This window comes from Salvia splendens, unplaced genomic scaffold (assembly GCF_004379255.2).
Source record: "Salvia splendens isolate huo1 unplaced genomic scaffold, SspV2 ctg712, whole genome shotgun sequence".
NCBI lineage: Eukaryota > Viridiplantae > Streptophyta > Magnoliopsida > Lamiales > Lamiaceae > Salvia > Salvia splendens.
In genome coordinates, this window is record NW_024599381.1 from 1 (window position 1) to 21,379 (window position 21,379).

The 21,379-nt window shown below is 41.6% G+C and overlaps 2 protein-coding genes and 1 pseudogene across 2 annotated transcripts; 1 reads left to right on the forward strand and 2 right to left on the reverse strand.

Moving 5' to 3' along the window:
- The first annotated feature begins 4 nt into the window (after nt 1-4).
- On the forward strand, nt 5-3,703 carry LOC121791067 (annotated as a pseudogene).
- Nucleotides 3,704-6,774: 3,071 nt separating this feature from the next.
- On the reverse strand, nt 6,775-7,455 carry LOC121791068. Its single transcript, XM_042189120.1, has 2 exons — nt 7,080-7,455; nt 6,775-6,938 (listed from the first exon to the last, which is right to left on the reverse strand). Exons 1-2 carry the CDS (start codon nt 7,453-7,455, stop codon nt 6,775-6,777), a joined length of 540 nt encoding a protein of 179 aa, XP_042045054.1.
- A 4,208-nt stretch (nt 7,456-11,663) lies between these two features.
- On the reverse strand, nt 11,664-14,861 carry LOC121791070 (probable glycosyltransferase At3g07620). The gene is made up of 5 exons (XM_042189122.1): nt 14,682-14,861; nt 13,185-13,949; nt 12,976-13,106; nt 12,541-12,889; nt 11,664-12,440 (listed from the first exon to the last, which is right to left on the reverse strand). Exons 2-5 carry the CDS (start codon nt 13,890-13,892, stop codon nt 11,781-11,783), a joined length of 1,848 nt encoding a protein of 615 aa, XP_042045056.1. The 5' UTR covers nt 13,893-13,949; nt 14,682-14,861; the 3' UTR covers nt 11,664-11,780.
- Nucleotides 14,862-21,379: the final 6,518 nt, after the last annotated feature.

Below are 21,379 nucleotides of genomic sequence, written 5' to 3' on the forward strand. Positions count from 1 at the left end.
AGAATCCAAGGCTGCTATACCCAGAACTGAGCAAGGAGACATACTTATTGATATCAATGATCGGTTCCCTCGTAATCTTCTTTCCGATATATTTTCAAAAGCTATTCTTTCTGATAACTCATCTGATATTGGTCATGTACCTAAAGATGGAGCTGGTTTGAGCGTGAATATGGAAAACCATGAACCACAGCACTGGTCCTTCTTCCAGAGGCTGGCAGGGGATGAGTTTTTGGGAAGGGATGTCTCTCTCATTGATCAAGACCATGTTATACATTCCTATGCAAATACAATGGTTGAAGAGGCACCTTTGGCATATGACTTTGTGCCTCTTACAAGAGATGGAATTCCTCCTAGTCACCAAGAATTCCAGGAGAATTATGGCAAACATGATCAGAAAAATTCACCGCTTGGAGACCGACCTCACTCTATGGATCTTCATTCTAATTATGATGCACCACAAGCGAAAGTCAACGAGGGCGTTCAGTATAGTGATTTGACGGATAATATGAGAATTCCAGATTCCGACTATGAGGTACCTTTTCTGATGAATATGCAGAAATAATTATTTTATGCTCAATACTGCTCTAATGGAGCTTTTTGTAACTTTATTAATATTTCAGGATGGGATTGAACATATTGACTTGCCTCCTCTAGAACTGTCCTTGGAAGATTTTGACATCAACTCATTGCAGGTTAGTCTTAATTATTGCCCTTATAACCATTCTTCAAACAATAGCATGAAATGGTAAGTTAAATTGGTTGCAATCCCATGCTATTGCTATCTTGCAAAACAATTTTGTATTCTGTATATTGTTGAAAGTGATATGCTTTGGTATCTGTTAAAGTATTCAACATTGAATATTTGCTAATTTACATTTCTTATCTTCATTTTCAATCACGAAATTAATTGGAATAAAGAATAATGAATTTGTTGAATATCAGTGTAACTTTTTGGCTAAGTTGTCTGTAATCACTAATTATGAATCTGTAACTATGTGATGGATGATTTGCAGATTATACAAGATGCAGATCTAGAAGAACTGAGGGAACTTGGTTTGGCACATTTGGAACTGTATATCATGGAAAATGGAGGGGTTCAGATGTAGCAATCAAGCGCATAAAGAAAAGCTGCTTCACCGGGAGACAATCAGAGCAAGAGCGACTGGTACATGATTTAAAGTTCCTATCACAAAAAAATTCTCTGTCCTTTCAATATATTCTTAAAGGTGTGAAACATTATTGATTTTCTCTTGAACTGATTCTATCAATGTTTTCTTATTTAATTTTATTTAAGTTATTTTTATCACAAATGTATATTAGGCCTTGCTGGCATTGTTATTAAATAACTCAACACTTTCAGACCAATGAATTTTGGAGGGAAGCAGATATTCTTTCAAAGCTTCACCACCCAAATGTGGTAGCATTTTATGGTGTTGTACAAGATGGACCAGGGGGTACATTGGCTACTGTAGCAGAATTTATGTTGATGGATCTTTGCGACATGTTTTACTCCGTAAAGATAGGTATTACTTTCAACTGAGCTGTTGCAACTATTCAAGTCAATCAGGAGCCTATTACTCATTCTATGTTTATATTATTATGTTGACTTAAAGCATTGGCATCAAAATATTAATGTGGAATTATGCATTCATTCCACTTTTGCGATAGCTTTCATTCACTCAATGTTTATTAACATACCTTTTCAGACACCTTGATCGCCGGAAACGACTTATAATTGCCATGGATGCAGCTTTTGGGATGGAATATTTGCACTCAAAGAATATAGTGCACTTTGATCTGAAGTGTGACAATTTGCTTGTCAACTTGAAAGATCCTTCAAGACCAATATGCAAGGTCATCTACATGGGAACCTATTCTTCTTTTGCACAGATTATTGATATCTTTGCTAGCTTTCATCATTCCTCATTAAGTATTATATTTCCAGAGTTACCCTTTTGGAATCTTCTCTACCATTCATCGTCATCAGTATTTGACGTCACTGACTCACCAATCAGTATTCTGATATTATTATGTAATTTATCAGGTGGCTGATTTTGGTCTATCAAAAATAAAGCGGAATACGTTGGTTTCTGGTGAGTTAGGGGAACTCTGCCTTGGATGGCTCCGGAGCTACTAAATGGTAGCAGCAGTAAAGTATCTGAGAAGGTAACACCTGTAATCTACAGATTTACCTCCACAAATCAGACCTCATAGCATAGCAAATCTAGAAAATCATTTATGATATTCAGAGACTTCATATGCTTTTATAATAATTTGTCATTCAGTTCGGGTTTAGAAACATCCCTCTGTTAAGAGGAACTTCTTTGCATAAGCTAGTTCATTGGCATTGAATTACATAAGCTAGTTTCTTAGGCTTATAGCCTTATTCCTACAAAACCAACACTTTTTAACTATTCTAAAATTCTCTGCAAAGTAGAGAGAGCAATGAAAACTGTTCTAATTAAGTACTCCCTCCGTCCCCAAAGAATATGCACTTTGGGTTCGGCACAAATTTTAATGAAAAATTGGTAAAGTAAGAGAGAGGTAGAGAGAAAAGTAATTAAACTATTGTTAGTGGAGAATAGGTCCCACTTCATTAGAGAGAAAGACTTTTCAAAATTAGAAAGTGCATATTCTAGTGGGACAGACTAAAAAGGAAAGAGTGCATATTTTTGTGGGTCGGAGGAGTATATGAGTATATTTATAATATTTGATCCATAGCATCTCAATTTTTATGTGCTATCAGTCTAATAATTTCTGGATTTTGTTGTTTGCGTGGCAGGTTGATGTCTTTTCATTTGGTATTGTCTTGTGGGGATACTCACTGGAGAGGAACCTTATGCAAACATGCATTACGGTGCTATCATAGGTTTGTAACACAAGCTCATATACATTCTTTGTGTTGTGGTATGAAGCATTTATGGATGTCATGAATAACTTAAATTGCTGTGTACACGCATGGAATTCAGCTTGGTACCTATAAATGATGGAATATTTATTTTGCGAAATTGAGAATGGCTTCTTGGAAAATAACATGAGGAAATTGCAAAATGTGCCTGTGCTGTGTTTTAGGCAAAAGAGTAGGATGGATTTGATGAAAGCCATCCAAAAAACTCTCTAAGGATCACTTGCCAATAATTTTTATTTCAGTGGCGAGGGCTTAATATGTCTTGTAACTGCTGCATGGATTACAAGACTAAATGAGTGATAAGATCTTGTATTCCTTAACCAGGTTTTAGATTTTAGGTGAGTTAAATTATGTTTTTATCTTCTCCTGGTGTCATCTTGCTATGGCTCTTGACTTGATCTTCCATATGAGAAGTTTCTGCTTATTTCAGCTGTAATTTTTTTGCACAAATTCTGAAGAATTCAGCGGGGATTTATGAAATATTCCACTAGTAGCTAAATCATGCATCCTCTTTAGCCAAAGGCAAAATGGCAGTAGGATGTTTTTTTATTTTGCAAACATTCAAATCTTGTATTCAATATGCAGGAGGCATTGTGAATAAAAAACACTTAGGCCGGACAATTCAAGCTATTGCGATTCAGAATGGAAACTACTAATGGAACAGTGTTTGGGGCTCCGAATCCAGTGATGAGGCCATCATTACTGAGATCGCTAGCCGCTTGCGTGTAATGTCGGCTGCAGCCCAGCCACGGAAGGCGGCAGCTTCCTAGGGGGTTTTGGTATGTTCTTTAATGGTCACACAATTAGTTGACTCAATTGTAGACAATATAGCACGTTGATCAACATATACATATACCGAGTTTATAGAACATTATATATTACTCCTGTATTATGAACAAAGTTCATTTATTTTCCTTAATGTGGGTTTCTCATTTGATTTTCAACTGATTACGAAAGACAAGACAGGGCAAAAATGAATTGAAAAAAAATGACAACGAAATAGCTTTACGATTTACAATTACAACAGCAGGTAAAACGAAATATGTGGACGTGGTCACGTGATATTGATGCCGATCACGTGATACCCTCTGGCTTTCCACACTGGAACTCAAGATTGCCTCATTAGATGTGTCCACAGTGGGGGAGTCGCGGCGGTCCACTGCTGGACGAGGGGCGCCGGGGCGGGGGGCTCAGCTGCGTTTGCGGCGTGGACAGGGCAGGGGCGGTCTTCCGGCAGTTCTGCGGCGGTCTATTGCAGAACGCCAGCGGCGCGCCGCTGGATTATTTTTGATTTTTTTAAAAATTTTCATAAGTGTTTTGATTATGGTGTTTTGGTGAAGTTGGAGCTTCGTTGGAGGAAACTGGAGGTGATTTGTGAGATTGTGAGAGAGTGTTGGTTTTGGGGTTTTGTGTGTGGAGTAGAAGGGAAGGAGTGAGCTGCGTGCAGAGAAATTGAAGCCATTTGAAGCAATGCAGAGGCCTTCTCTCTCCTATTCTTCAGGTAGAGCTGCAATAACTAATTTAATTTTAAAAATTAACAAGAATTGAAGAAAACGATACTCCCTCCGTCCCACAAAGTTTGTCTCATTTTACCATTTCGGTCAGTCTGACAAAATTTGTCACATTTGGAATCTACCAAAAAAAGACATTAAATACACCCCTTCCATTTCTCCCAATGTGGGACCCTTATTCCACTACACCCCTCTATTTTCTCCTAATATGAGACCCTTATTCCACTACACCCTCCATTTAATACAAAGTCAAACAATTTCTTAAAACCCGTGTGAAGAGTGTCGCTTAAGCACTCAGAGTTCACAATACAGATTAAAAGCACATAGAGTTCACGCACTTGATCAGGCTAGACAAGCAATGGATCAAGCTGGCTACTATCTGGTCGTTGGTACGCAAACGGAGAGACTTAGGACCTTCAAGACCTTAACTCACAATACTATTAGACTAGTAAAGGGAAGTAAGGGTCGAATCCCACAGAGACGGAGGCGAGTGGAGTTGGGATTGAGACATTTGGGAGATTGTAACTTGATCAACTAAGCTAAGAACGTAAAAGTAACTTGGGACCACTGACACAAAATGAACGCACTACCTAAAAAGCTGTAAACATCGAAAAGGTGACAGAGACTGCAATTCTAACAAACTACTACCTTCTTCTTCGCTAAGTAGCTAAATAAAAACAACGAAAGCAGATCTAAACAGAGCAACAAACATAAAAACAGAAATCGGACAAATTAAACACATATCCATATGAAATCGACGCAAAGAAAAACATATCTAAGTATCTAACCTATTCTCGTGCAAGTTGACGAACTAAAATGTAAATCTACCTACGAGAAAACATAAACAAAGCAGAACTAAAACTAACGAAAGCAATCAAAATAGAGAACATCAGATCCAACACAACTTGCATCAAAAACTTCATTTCATAAAAGATCTTCAATAAACGTAACTAAAACAGAATTCCGAACAAGTATTTAAAGAGCGATCAACGATGGAAAGATAACTAGAGTAGCCACTAGAAGAAAAAATATTAAAAATAACTAAGCTACGGAAGCGATGAACTGAAAATAGAATGAAAATTGTTTTCCCATCGGGGTGTAAGAAAAACTCAACTACAAAGACTTTTAGGCAGATCCAGGTCCCTACTTCCTTAACGAGGAAGAAGAGATGAAAGTAGAGGTGGAAACGGCGACTCTGACTGCTAACTTCTTGCTCCATGCTATGAAAATAAGGTGAAAATGAGGTGACTGAAGGTGATGATGGTGTCGAACTCCCTTCTTGTGTGCACTCTCTCCATATTTATAGGATGATGTTGGGCCCAAATCCCTAGGGTAAGCCCATCCTATCTTGACATTTATGCCCTTGAGATGACATCTTTTCTTCTATTTCCTCTGACTCATCACTTTATGTGGTAAACTCCACTTGATCAACTTGTCGGCTGGGCATGCTTCACTGTTTGTACGCACTTGATCAATTTAGCTTCATTTCTGGCCATTTTTTACTCCTTTCCCTAGTTGATCAAGTTGTTCCTGCACTTGCCGCTTCTACACTTTACAGCCCCTGCACACTCAAATTCACCACTCTTTTCGCACATTATCAGCCATGTTAGTGTAATAAACCATACAAAACCATGCTTGTAACGAGCCCTATCACCGTGCCAGGTCAAACTGGGACAAACTTTGTGGGACAGAGGTAGTAAGAGGATTGAAGAAGACAACGTGGACAATTTGTATTAAATTTGTGCATTTTCGAAGTCCTTATTTTTGGGGAGAGACTTGAAATTAAATTTATTAAATTGAATTTTAGACTTTTATCTTTTCTTTTAATACTACAGGTATTTCCTGAATACTAAGTAAATGATGTTTTTTTTAATTATTTTTGTCTAATAATTTTTATTCCAATCCAATTAAAATATACCAACAATTGATTAAATAATGTGATTTGTGGCTGTGGCGTGGCTGTTACTGGGCTGGACAAGTTTTTGTGGCTGTGGCGTTGCTGTTCCGCACCACTGTGGAGACTCTATGGAGTCCACAATAGAGTGGCCCAACCACGATTCCGCCAAGGCACAGACACAAAAACTCTTCCACAACCACAAAAACTTGTCCAACCCAATAAACAGCCACGCCACAGCCACAAATCACATTATTTTATCAATTGTTGGTATATTTTAATTAGATTAGAATAATTAGAAAAAATCATTTAATTAGAAAAAAACCAAATATTCGTTGTATTACAAATATTGGAAAATCATACAACGAAAATTATCGACATCACACTTAAAAAACAACACCACCGCTCATATCACGATGTGCCCGCTTCCCTACGTGCCCAGATCTCTTCAACCAAATCGGTCAGGAGCTGGATATGTCATGTTTCCTACGCATATCGGTGAAAGCTTGGAGCAAGTATTCATTACTGCGTGGTACACCCATTTGCAGGGGCGCGGTCACAACACTGTGTCTTGAACTAGCACCATCGTCTGATTCCCAACGCTCTGCATCCGATCCTTCATCATCTATTATCATGTTATGCGATATGATACATGCATACATGATACCAGCAACATCGTTTTCATTCCAAATTAGTGTCGGGCACCGTATAATGCCCCATCGTGCTTGGAGCACACCAAAAGCTCGCTCAACATCCTTCCTCGCACCCTCTTGACGTTGTGCGAAATAGGATTTCTTCGGACCAACTGGATGCCGGATCGTCTTCACAAATACGGGCCAATGAGGGTCTATCCCATCTGCCAAATAGTAGCCCCTATTGTACTGCGTGCCGTTGCCCACGAAGCTGGTCTTTGGACCCTCACCCCGGCACTGCTCATTGAAGAGAGGCGACGACTGCAGAACGTTGATGTCGTTGTGAGATCTTGCAACACCGAAATACGCATGCCAAATCCGTAACCGGTAGTCAGCCACGGCTTCCAGAATCATCGAAGGGGGTTTACTTTTGAAGCCGGTAGTGAACTGCCCTTTCCAAGCCACCAGACAGTTCCTCCATTCCCAGTGCAGGCAATCTATGCTGCCCATCATCCCTGGAAAACAGTGCACCCTCCCGTGCTTATTTAGCAGTATCTGCAGTCGGTGACGATTGGCTTTCGTAGATACTGTGGACCGAAGATAGCTTTGATGCCCCTAGAAAACTGCCTTAAAACCTTTAAGGCTAGTCGTCTCCCCATATGTAGGTATTCGTCGAACATGTCAGCCGGTCCGGCATAGGCAAGCTGCCTAATTGCAGCGGTGGACTTCTGTAACGTCGACATGCCGATCCAGCCCCATGGGTGAAGCACCTGTACCGCCCGCTAATGACGTCGATATATGGAGGAAGAGCCATTGTGACATTCTAAAACGCCAACGGAAAAGCTCTGGCGGATAACGGTGGTTTTCACCAAAATAGTCATTCATCAACCACTAGTTAGCCCCGACATGGTCACGTCGGATTGTCCGCTGCCGACGGATCAGACGAGGGACCGCCGCCTCCCGCTCAACATCCTCTTGTACTTCCCGCTCCACCTCTTCAACCACCGCGTCAAACGCCTCATCCAACGCGCGTTGATACTTGCCGTCATCCATTTTATGAAAGTGGAGCTGAGTAAAATTTTAGAGTGGAGATTGGAATGGTGTGAAAAAAATGAGAGAAATAGGTTGTATTTATTGAAATAAATTAAGGAAAAAAAAACCGTCCGGCGGTGCCGCGGCTCTCGGCGGTCAGCAATTGACCGCCGTTGCCCTTTCCACGCCGCAAATGCGGCTCCCTGCCATCCAGCTACCCTCGCCGCGGCTCCCTCCAGCCCAGCTATAGTCCGCCGCGGCCCCCTATTGTGGACACTATTAGCGGCATCTGCCCTGCGCTCTTCAGTAGGGCTCTCCCAAATCGATATTGGGTATCAGATACCTCTGAAGTCCGAAAAAATAGGTAATGGATACCAGATACTCGAAAATTAATTTTAGTTTTTGGGTATTAGGATTTGTAGATTTTCGGGTATCGAGTATTTTCTATTTACCTGAAAATTAATTTAAATTTTATAAATGATTAATTTAATTTAAAAATTTTAAGGGAGTCGAGGTTAGGGTACCCCCAACCCAAAACCAAAACACAATTAGATACAACCCTACTCTCGGCTCTCTCTCAAGTTCATTGTATCTGCCTCCCATGCTGCCGATGCCCTCTCCAAGGCCGCCACCCACCCTGCCCCTCATACTGCTGCTGCCTTGTCCGATGCCCAAGCAAGTAGTGCTTGCTGTATCTACTGCCGCGCACTGTCATTTTCAAAAAAAATCGGGACTCGATACCCTAATCGGGTATCCAGGTACTGATAAGTCGTATTCTAGGCCTAGGTTACGGGTCAGTATGATGTGCATAATTGAATTATATCTGCAAAACTAGTTGCTTAAGCGTGCAGGGTAAGCGTTCTAGCCAGTAGGCAGAGTTCAGACACTTCAAGTGAAAAGGGCGTCAGGACGATTACGTACTGACCAGTATACATGCAAAAATGGCTCGAGATGGAGAAGGAGGATAGCTGGGACTGCTCAATCACAATTAAGGGCAAAGAAGTCATTTCACCGCAAGGTCTTACCCTAAAAATCAAGGGTAGGCCTCCCTATAAAAGGAAGCCACTTGGAGAGAAAAAGGATCATCATCACTTTTAGGAGAGTTCTCTCGGAGTTTAGTCTTTCAGCCCAGTCCAGAATCTCGTTCCTCGCCACTGCCATGGTCACTTGAAGATCTAGATGTTCCCGGAGTTCCAAATCGTCCGTTCCAGCCAGCAAGACCATAGCTTAGATATTCCATCGCCCGGAGTGGCGAAATACTTTTATTCGCTTTCGTAGTTTAATTTACTTGCTTTCTTTACGTTGGATCTTTGTTGCTTTTGGATAATTTCTGCTTTTGAAGTACTTGTTGAAGATCTGAACGTGTTTATGCTATGAAGTTGATTTCCGTTTCGGTTATTGTGTTGATTTATTTTCCTTCCTATTCCGCCTAGTTAGCTTAGATCTAAGGTTCCTTGGTGTTTTAAGTGCTGAATCTTTTCTTTCCTTGTTTCCGTCGCAATTTCCTTAGTTAAACGTGGAACTGTTCGATCGGGAGTGAATCGCTGCATGTGAAGTTTAGTTCGAGTGCGTTTCGTTTCCTGGTGACCAGTACGCGGAGTTGCAGTTTCTGTGTTTTGATTTCAGATTTGGTGTTCTTATTTGTGGATCTGTGTTCGCGAATTGATAAACTGTGTTTCCGTGTTGAATCTGGAATTATTTTCTGATTTTAGTTTGTGTTGTTGAAGAAGAAGATGTCCATGTCTAATGTTGGGGACCACTTTGCTTTTTAGATGTTTTTTGCTTTTTGTCCTTTACTTTTAGTTATAATCTGCAGATCTGTCGGCCTAGTCACCATGACTACCACTACCCTCTAAATATTCTGTCTAGCCCAAAATAGAATCCCGTACCTTCCAAATATTTTCTGTTACAAAAATGTCTCCCCATTTCCACGTACACAGCCACCTGTCCAACACCTTTCCAACCTCCTAGTCAGTAGAGTACCACCTTTAAATTCCAGCCTAGATAAGTCTCAACCCAAAGCGTGGTAACTAACCAAACCATCCAGAATATCACCACAATAGTTTTAACGCACCATCTCTGTGGGATTCGACCCTTACCACCACCATACTGCTCAGTAGAAGTGGGTTGAGGAATCTTTGAAGCCTGGGTCTAGGCTTAGTTAGGATCTCTACCCTGACCAGTAGGATATATCCTTGCTTGAACGACACCTACGCACCCATGGTCCTTTCAGGTAACCTATTTAGAAACAAGGTCGGATATTGGGTTTAGGGTTAAGATTGTAAATTTGTAAGATGAAGATTTTATAGGATTAGGATTGTAAATTTGTAACTTCAAAAAATAAATCTCAACTAGATTACCATTAGTGGTGAGTAATTTGTTTCTCGTTCGGTTTTTTTGGCCAAGCTAAACTGAAAAAGTGAAATTTTGTGAAAATGAATACCGTACGGAAACGAATTATCCAAAAAACCAAACATGAAAAATTGAAATTTGAACAATAAAAACCGATCCAAACCGAAAAATCAAAATTTCATAGATACATCAAAAAAATTCGAAAAACAAAAATCCAAACTACAAAATTTGAGCTCAAAAAACCGAAATTGCACAATATATCTGAAAAAAATAAAAAATAATAAAAAATTCAAAAATCCACTTTCTGTAGATATTACCAAAATTATATCGTATTTACCAATTAACGTATCCAAACAATTACATCTTTATAAAAACATTATATTATTACATCTATTATAACACAAATAGAGTTTATATTTAGATATTACCTCCGTCCACCAAAAATAGACTTAATTGTTTATTGCAAGCGTTTTAATATGCAATTGGTAAAATAAGAAAGACGGAAAAAAGAAGTATTAGAGAAATAGTGTTATTGGATTGTGCGATCCACATTATTATTACTCCCTCCGTCCCACTTAAGATGACACGTTTTCCTTTTTAGTCTGTCCCAACTAAGATGACACATTTCTTTTTTTGAAAACTTTCTCTCTCCAATTAATACATTCAACCGCTTTTTCTCACTCCTATTAAAATATTCATCTTTCTTTCTCTCTCTATTTTAATATCTACACTCACATTTTATCTCTCCAATTAAACACTTTAACCAATAACTCCTAAAATCTTGTGTTGACCAGGAATGTGTCATCTTAGTCGGGACGGAAGGAGTAGTATTTAAATGTTTACAAGTTTCCATATTTAGAAATTGATATATTTTTAGTAGACGGCCCAAAATAGTAAAACTGGTCTATTTTTTGTGGATGGAGGTATTATATGATTTATTATTAATGTAATGTTAAAAATAAATTGGTTGTTCGGTTTTTTTATTCGAGCCGAACCGAAAAATCAATATTAGCCAAAGTTTAAATCGAACCGAACAGAAAAACAAAAAAAACAAACCGCCTCTTAAATTTAGGTTCGGTTCGGATCGAATATTCGGTTTTCATTTACTTTGTCTCACCTCAATTGGCATCCCCACAATTCGTATAAGAGTTTTTTGTTGTGTATTCTTTCATACTATTAGAAAATTACTCTCCGTTCCATAATAGGAGTTTTAAGTATTAAGATATGACGGCCCAGCAGCTGATATCTAGCGGATTTGGCATGCCCAAATCAAATAGGTCGCTTATAATGAGACGGGTGAAGTACATAACAGTTAGACTCCTCGACTAAAAAACTAGAGTAAAAGAAACTTATTAAAGAAATCAAGAAGGAAGCATGAAATGAATATTTGTAGAACATGCTATGTATATGTACATCTCTTCACCCGGGGCCTCGTGCGGCTAAACCTAGACCTAAGCACCTATGTTCACAACCCTAGTATACCACAACGAGTGAAGTATCATATGAAAAATATCAAACTTCACAGGCTTATCATGCCAGAGAAAATGCTTCTGCACCAACCTCACCCTTTGCTGCATCTCAACATACCTCTTTTCTGGGATGGATGCAAGGATCTTCTTCAACTTGGGAATGTCCTTCTCTAGTATAAACACCGCAAAGGACTCCCAGTTGAGCGTCTCGAAGAACGGGGGGATGTAGTTGTCTGATAAGATCACTGGCACGCACTCGTAAAAGATGGCCTCAACAACACGCGGAGTGTAGGGCTCGTATCCCTTGGCGCTGATGCAGTATTTGCTGCTCTTCATGTATTGGATGTAGGTCTGATCCTTCCCCTTCTGCAGCTTGCCGGAGATCTTCATGTCGGGGTCCTTGTTCTCCCAGTGGTCGAGCAAAATGGGGCGGAGATAGCCGTGCATTTTCCCTGCAAAGAAGGCTAGGATGTGGCGTTGGGAGGGTGGTTTCCCTCCGAGGCTCTTGAGAGGGCTCTTGGCATCTCGTACGTACGTTTCAGGTAGGGATATGTCTTTTCCGAACTGGAACCCTCCCTTGGCATTCGCGTTGCATAGAGCTCTGATGCAGTTGTTCATAATCCGCCCCGTCTCTGCAGGTGCCTGAGCAAAAACAATAGAAGACAATTTAGGGAGTCATGTACAAAATTGGAGAAACGATTCGACTACATAGCGTAAAGACTATTGAGATCAGGAGATGTACCCAATCATGGCAGGCAACGAGGAAATGGTCAGTCCCATTGGTTCTGTCCCAGAAACGGTGTGTGGTCGTGATGTTCTTGAGGTAGCTACTCAGGTAACGGACCAAGTTCTTACGACTGTGGGAGTCAGGCACGTAGAGAACCTCCTGCAGCACGTGTGAGCTGAAGGGCAAGTAAAACAGATGGGCTTTGTCGCCGTTCTTGGTGACAAAATGCTTGTTTTCTTGCAGCTGCTTCATGAACCATCCTTCGGAAGCATATATCCCATTGAGCTCGGGTTCATGGAAAATGGGCCTTTCTCCTTCGCTGTATATGTAAATCTTTAGAGTCTTCTCCATCAATTCGTAGCTCCTGCATACAAGGATCAGATCAGCATTCTTGATAATAGTTAAGAACATTGAAGATCAATCACATACAACTAACTTGCTTTATTATACCTTGCAAATGCAGAGAAGTTTCTGTAGATGCTAACGTCGACACGAGGGTTCTTCGCCACAGAGTCTGCGCTCACAATCAGTCTCTTCGCATTCAGCAATTCATCGTCTGCTTTTGAAGGCCACCTAGCTTTCTAAAATGGCAAAAACCACTAGTAAGAAGCAGCAATTAACCAATATACGCCATAAATTCCAGTTAAATCCACACAAACCATAGAATGATACGAAACACGGCTCTGGCTCAGAAGATCATTCATCTTAGATATTGGCACGACCACAGTGGGCGCTCCCTTGATCCTTGTCGACTTAGGAGCCCTTCTGATGGCTGAATTGCTGACTTCAGTTGAAAGCTGACTGTGTGTCAAACTAGGCCTCTCTCTTACTGGAGACGAGGCGTTGGAGGGTGAATAGAGTGGACTTGAAACCAGGGGAGCTCTGTCATCATCTTTGATGGACGGAGGAGCTGCATCTGCACCTTGAAGGCTATCTATTGATGAGTTTCTCGAAGAAGTGTCACTCGACATTGGCAGCTCGTGCTTGTGCTGATTACTACCTGTTTCCGCAGCCAAACTCTTGTTGGAGAGGTTCATCTCCAGAAAATCTCCAGACGAGCGCTCAACTACACGCTCATCACCACCAAAAGCATCACTAGAGTGCTTGCTCGTGTCTGGCTTCTTTTTCTCACCCACCACCTCTGTTACATTCTGAGACACACTAGAAGCATCCGGACCACCAGAAACTGCCTGATTAACTGGATCCCCCGTCCCATTAGCTGAGAAACTGTCAGCTGTTGCTACTCCGGCTTTGCCAGTTGACAATAAAGATGATATAACATAACCATATGGGAGTTCAATGTACTGAACCAATAAAACCAGTGAAAAGGCAAAAGCCATAAACCACAGCAGCCTTCGAGTTTCCATCACAACGACGTTGCTGAAACAACCAACAACTGGAGCAGTCGAGTTCTGCTGCTGAATCTGCGAAATTGGGTTTAAGCCATTTGTTTCATTCTAGTTGCATAGTAGACTAAGAAAAATAAATGAGATTAAGCCTCTTTGTAGATAGTTCAAGCATATGCTATTTCATAACTAAAGCATTCTACTTTTGAAGATAATTTTATACAATTTGAGATTCTGTACTCAAACAACAAAGCTATTGAACTAAAAAAGAGGGAAATAAAGAAAGAACTGCAGTTAATCTAACCTAGTGGGAAACAAGATTGGATTTTGATGTGTAGGAAGCAGTAATCAAAGCAAACACATGAAATTAATAGCTCAATTGAAACACTAATATCAAAAACCCAAGACCCCAAAAAAAGAAATGAAAAAATGGGCAAACAATTGCAGTTATTGATTTGGTGGTCTAACATAAATTCAGATACCAAACACACAAAATCCATGTTTCCTACTAGGAAACCATCTACCTCTCCTCTAACAAACAGAGTAATTAAAAAAGGAACAACAAATTCAAGAAATTCCCAAATTAAAAAAAGAATCCATTTCTAACAAAACACTAACTTGCAGAAAAAAAAGAACAGCAAATTCAAGAAATTTCCGAAATAAAAGAAGAATTATTTTACAAAAAAACACTAAGCTTGCAGAAGAAAAGAACAACAACTTCAAGAAAATTTAAATTGAAAACGAATTAATATTTAACAGAACACTAAGCTTGCAGAAGAAAAAGAAAGAAAGAATGAAAAAGAGGCTTACTCATAAAACAAAGGTTATAGAACATCAAGATTCAAGAATTCGAGCTGAGGTACAAGCAATGCTGCAGTTTTAGTGTTGTATTCTGAATGGCCGCCATGGAAAAAGAAAATCATGAACAGAAGAAGTTGGCTAAAAAGGAAGTAAAAATAGGAGTAAGAAATGATTTCGCCTTGAACTCAGTGGTTTTCATTCAACAGCATTAATTGCGGAAGAATTAATAAAACAATTCTTTATTAATCTCCAGTTCAAAGCTATACACAAATGCATGTGCAGTGATGGGGTACGAACTAAACAACTAAACCCTAATGGCGAGCCCAATAGCAGAGACGGCCCATTAGCCCAAAACCCAAGAAAGAGTATCAGTTCGGCACGACCAAAGAGTTCAGTTCGGTTCGGCACAACCAAAGAGTTCGGTCGCAGCCTACAGCTCGGTAAAAGCCAACCAATCAAGCTCTACTCTCAGATCGGCAAAAGAACCAATCAAGCTCTACTCTCAGATCGGGTAGTGATGGGGTACGAACTAAACAACTAAACCCTAATGGCGAGCCCAATAGCAGGGACGGCCCATTAGCCCAAAACCCAAGAAAGAGTATCAGTTCGGCACGACCAAAGAGTTCAGTTCGGTTCGGCACAACCAAAGAGTTCGGTCGCAGCCTACAGCTCGGTAAAAGCCAACCAATCAAGCTCTACTCTCAGATCGGCAAAAGAACCAATCAAGCTCTACTCTCAGATCGGCAAAAGCTGATCGGCAAAGTTCAGCAGTTCGGTCTCAGTATTCGACCGAACAAGGAGATAGTGGACCCATGCAGGACCTCCACGACCTCCACTACACCCACGATCTATTTAGTGGTATGAAGCAGTTGTCAACCTGCAAGCCACGATCTTGGTTCAAATGTATAAATAAAACTTAGATCAGATAGACAAGGGTTAAGCTCTCTAGATATCGAATCTCATATAGCAAGTCAGTATTGTAAGCTGTAATCCAGATCAAGCAATACAAATTTGCCCTCCTTTCTTCCCGTGGACGTAGATTTACCTCAGTAAATCGAACCACGTAACTTTCTGTGTCGTGATCTATATTTATTACAAGGAGCAAGTAGCCCGGTATTATAACCAAAGGGTGAAAAAGCTGCAATTTCAAGTGGGAGATCTCGTCTTGAGAAACAACGAAGTAAGCCGAGCAGAAAAGCTGGGCAAACTCGAACCCACATGGGAAGGTCCATATCGGGTGTCAGAAGTCCTCGGCAAAGGGTCTTATAAATTGACTCACATGTCAGGAGAACAAGTACCCCGAACATGGCACATTTCCAACCTCAAGAAGTTCCATTTGTAAGAGACAGTCCGGTCAGTCAGTCTTGTGTCTAGTTCGGTCCTAGGGGTATGTGCTTTCTTTGTTTTTTACTTGTTTTTCATGCTTGTCGTTTTATAAAAGTTTAAAACCTTTTTCGTCTTTTTTATTTGTCTTTATGTGCGTTGTCTCTCTATGTGCGTGTCGTCTCTTACAAATGTTACTGAGGTATCTTGTTCTTTAAAGGCTGATCCCCTTTTTAGAACATGTATTAAAGACAATTGTGAGTCCAAGCTTCTCAGGAAGATACAAGACTCCACAATTCAGCTTAAGAAACAAGCAGTTCGTCTGAAACGAACTGCAAAAAGGGAAAGTCCGATCCGAGCGATAAAACTCGCCAAATTAGGACAAAGGGAAAGTCCGATCCGAGCGATAAAACTCGCCAAATTAGGACAAAGGGAAAGTCCGATCCGAGCGATAAAACTCGCCAAATTAGGACAAAGGGAAAGTCCGATCCGAGCGATAAAACTCGCCAAATTAGGACACAAACCAAGTCCGGTCAAAGAAGATTTTACTTCATAAGACCACTTCGGTTAACAAAGGGAAAGTCCGATCCAAGCGATAAAACTCGCCAAATTAGGACACAAACCAAGTCCCGCCAAAGAAGTTTACTTCATAAGACCAAAGACGAGTCCGGTCAAAGAAGTTTACTTCATAAGACCAAAGACGAGTCCGGTCAAAGAAGTTTACTTCATAAGACCGAGGACGAGTCCGGTCAAAGAAGTTTATTTCATAAGACCAAGGACGAGTCCGGTCAAAGAAGTTTACTTCATAAGACCGAGGACGAGTCCGGTCAAAGAAGTTTACTTCATAAGACCGAGGACGAGTACAATAAATGAAATAAAAAATCGCTGAACTGTAAGTACGCAGTGATAGAAGCGAAATAAAATCGCTGAACTGTAAGTACGCAGTGATAGAAGCGAAATGAAAAAAATTTCATTTATTAAGTCTTGTTCGGCATACAACTCCGCTGCCCTACGAGAAGGCGTTACGCTATTACAAAGGACTATTCTACTGTCCACGGTTGCTAAAGTTGAGCCACCTATTCAAAAAATCCTCGTGAAGCCGAGTTCGGGCGTTCCGGGCAGCTGAAGAATAAGCAGGTCGACGAGATGCTCTGATCGACCTACCGCCTCTTCCCTGAGTCCGGGAAGTTCTGGCACCTCGGCGGCGAAGAGTCTCTTCACGAAGCATTTGTTGATCTTGCTCACTCATAATCACAACTCCTCTACGAACTTCAGTCCGTCCTTGTCTTGACGTTTCCGGTTGCTCCTGAGTCCGTTCTCGTCTTGACGTTTTCGGTTGCTCCTGAGTTCGTTGCTGATTTGGAGTAGGATTTTGAGCAAGTGGATCAGAGGTTTGAGCTGGAGTGTGAGCATCTGTTGGCGGGAAATGCCTAAGGAATCTCTCGATTGAAGGACGCCGGGAAAGAATGATGTCGTACCGAGAAGCCCAGCGCCGTAATGATTTCACAACTTATTGGCAAGCCGAGCTCTCCAGCGCATTGTTCCTCCGGAGTACATGAAGCTCCTCCCACAGTTCATCAACTTGATTCTGAACTTCAGATATGCTCATTCCCCCGCGTCCGCAGATGAAATCCTCATATGCAGTCCTCTCAGCGACGACAATATCCAGCTCGGCCTCCAGATCCTTCCTTATGGACTCTAAGTCCTTATTGTCGGACTCCAGCTCCACTGAACGAGCCAAGAGTTCGTCATACTTCATCTGGTCCTCTATGGCTTTTTTCTCAGCTTCGTTTAAAGCCGAAGAGTATAGCCGCTTCCAGTGAAGTACCCTCCAGCTCCTTAGAGTTAAAGAATACAAAGCAGCTAGGTCAGTTCGGCATTTCAGCTTACCGAGCAGGCAGTAAACCACAACAGGAGTAAAAGAGATCAAGAAAAGCTATACGAAGACACGAGTGTAGAAAGAAAATTTTTTCATTCATAAGAAAAAAATTTTTTACACAAGGAGGGCTTCAAGGCCATTTTACAAGAAGGAAGAAAGAAACTAAACTAAGAGAAGGGAGACGAAATCATACTCCGCCAGTTTCATCTCCGGCTCCCCTCCGGGTTTCAGCTTCTCCCTCCTTGTCCACCTCGGCTTCAGCCTCAGCCTCCCTACTCCCCCCAGCCTGCTCGGCCTGCCCGTCGCCGGTCTGCCGATCCGGCTGCTCGGTCTCCTTGCCGGCCTCGTTTTCCTGCTCACCCTCTCCTTGGAAAATTGGAGCGGGTGAAACAGGTCCCAAGGAGGCAAAGATGGCCTCCATGTTCTCGTCCCGGTCAGCTCGGCAATTACGGACTCGGTCAGCAGAAAGCAGGACCGAGGAAGACGCGAGCTCGTCAAGGAGCGGCAGACTCTGGAGACGAGCTGCAATTTCTCGGCCATACAGCGGCAGGACGACTTCGGGTCCCTGCTCAGCATTATCGGTCATCAGTTTCAGCAGATCACCGACAAAGGCCGAAAATTGATTGCTCAAAAAGAGTTTCTCCGCGAAAGCACGGAGAGCCTCCCCTTGGGCAACCACGGCAGCAGCATCCCTCCGTTTCGTCTGCTCTCTCTGGATAATGAGCTCGTTTTTTTGCCCGCTGTGCCTCATCCTGAGCCGAGATCCTAGCAGCCCTTGCCTTCTCAAAGTCTGCCCTAGCCTGTTCGGCCTGGTGACGAGCAGCAGTCAACTTGCTCTGCATCTCAGCATAGTCGCTGGACGCTTTAGAGAGTTCAACTGCGACGAGCTTGCTGAGCATATCGTTCCTCTGAAAATGGAAAAAGGAAAAAGTCAACCGAGGGGCCACAAAAAATACAGGAAAAAAGCAAGGCCAGAAAATCAAGAAGAGAATTCACCTCGGCGAAGTCCGTGGGCCATAAAAAGGGCTCACAGATATGTTCCGAAGGAGGCGCCAAGACCACGTCTTTCTCTGGCGCTCTTGGGGGCTTCTGAAGCTTCGCCTTCCCCTTTGCCGAAGTCGACTCCGGCTTCTTTGGATCCGAAGAGGTCTTTTGCCTCTTCGGATTCTTCTCGGCATCAGACGCCGAGCTGGTGGTTTTCGGCCTCTCCGGTTCCTTAGATTCGGAGGATTTGCGACCGAGCTTGTTTAGCAAGTTCACTGCCAAAAAGCAAGAAAACAAGGTTAGTTTTCGTCGTCAAGGCAGTAATGCATAAAAAAGAAATCCTCACCCTCAGTCTCGTCGTCCGAAGACGAGGAGTCGAACATGAAGTCGCCCTTGACGAGCTCAGACCCCAAGTACTGCTTCCTAATCATGGGAATCTTATTGAGCTCGGCCTCGAGCTCGTCCAACGGTTCTACCCGAGGATGAGGAATAACGGACTTCGGCCCTCTCCAGGAAAAGTCCGAAGCCGAAGTCCTATTATAAAAAAAGAAACGATTTTGCCATTTCGGCCATTTGGTTTTACAAAAGGCTCTAAAGGGCTGTAAAGGGATCAAGTAAAACCAAGATCCCTTCCTCTTAAACTGGAAGAAATTAAGGATTGCCCTCAGAGACAGATCCTTATCTAGCCTACGCAGTTCGGCAGCAAAGGCCGATAAGTGCCTCCAAGAATTCGGAGTCACCTGACCTAAAGGGAGTTGGAAAAAATCAAGAAGCTCTACAAAAGGTGGGGGAAGAGGGAAACGAAGCCCGCATTCTAAGCAGGCTTCGTAAACGGTGGCATAACCCTCCGGCGGCGAGTTAGCCCTATGATCGTCGTCGGGAATCACCACCTTCCCCCCGGGAAGAAGATATTTTCCGTGTAGGGATATCACAGTGTCCTTACTCAAGATGCTGTGAAAGTATTCTACGGTCTTCTCCCCGGACTCTTTCCGGCCAGAAGACCCCTTACCGCCTTTCCTACCGCTACCCTGACTCAGAAGAAGAAGAAGAAGACATGATTCTTACTCTTTGAAAGTCTGAAGAAGTTCTGAAGAAATTCTTGAAGGAGCGGAAGGAAATTTTGCGCAAAAGAGAGAGAATGCAGAAGAAACAATAGCAAAAGTGTTCCAATGATGGAAAATGGTAATATTTATAAGATTCACAGAGGCATTTCAAATCCGTAGCGCCGTTTCAAATCCCCCTTTTTCTGGATTCAACGGCCGGATTTGCTATCGCATTTAATGCAGACACGCGCATGGCACGTCCCCTGACGTCAGCCTCCCCCTTACACTCATCCAAAATGCCGAAGTGATTCACTTCGCTTTTCGGGGGGGTAGTGATGGGGTACGAACTAAACAACTAAACCCTAATGGCGAGCCCAATAGCAGTGACGGCCCATTAGCCCAAAACCCAAGAAAGAGTATCAGTTCGGCACGACCAAAGAGTTCAGTTCGGTTCGGCACAACCAAAGAGTTCGGTCGCAGCCTACAGCTCGGTAAAAGCCAACCAATCAAGCTCTACTCTCAGATCGGCAAAAGAACCAATCAAGCTCTACTCTCAGATCGGCAAAAGCTGATCGGCAAAGTTCAGCAGTTCGGTCTCAGTATTCGACCGAACAAGGAGATAGTGGACCCATGCAGGACCTCCACGACCTCCACTACACCCACGATCTATTTAGTGGTATGAAGCAGTTGTCAACCTGCAAGCCACGATCTTGGTTCAAATGTATAAATAAAACTTAGATCAGATAGACAAGGGTTAAGCTCTCTAGATATCGAATCTCATATAGCAAGTCAGTATTGTAAGCTGTAATCCAGATCAAGCAATACAAATTTGCCCTCCTTTCTTCCCGTGGACGTAGATTTACCTCAGTAAATCGAACCACGTAACTTTCTGTGTCGTGATCTATATTTATTACCTGCATTTATTACCATCAAAAATTCGCCAATCATCATGCAGTAATGGAATTTGAAGAATTAAGATATTAAGAAGAAAAACTCCCTCTTGCATTTTATTATTGCAGAAAAGAGTGGCGTTTGTTCTTTAGTTGGAATTTAAGTATTTAACAAAAAAAAATTCTACCTTACCAGCTGCAGCTTTTTCTCCATCAATTAAAGAATAATACCAAGATTCAATTTTTATTGCTGTTTTAGCCCTAATTAATAACAATGCGTACACATCCATAAGGAATTAAATAAATAACTAAATGTGTTCCTTGTAGTAATTAATAAACATCCTATCATATTAGAGGGGGTGTGTCAGCCTTTATTTCCCTGTTTTGAATCTGTTAATTTTACATTTTTTGCTAAGGTGTCCCTTTCTAAACAAAATGCCACTAAATATATAGAAAATCATATACTACTTTAAATAAAAACATTTTTTATTGTGATGTTGCTATCAAACATTGCACCTTTCTTATATACCTATTTACAAAAAAATACCTAATTACGGTTATTTCTTCTCCAGGATAGTATTTATTTCT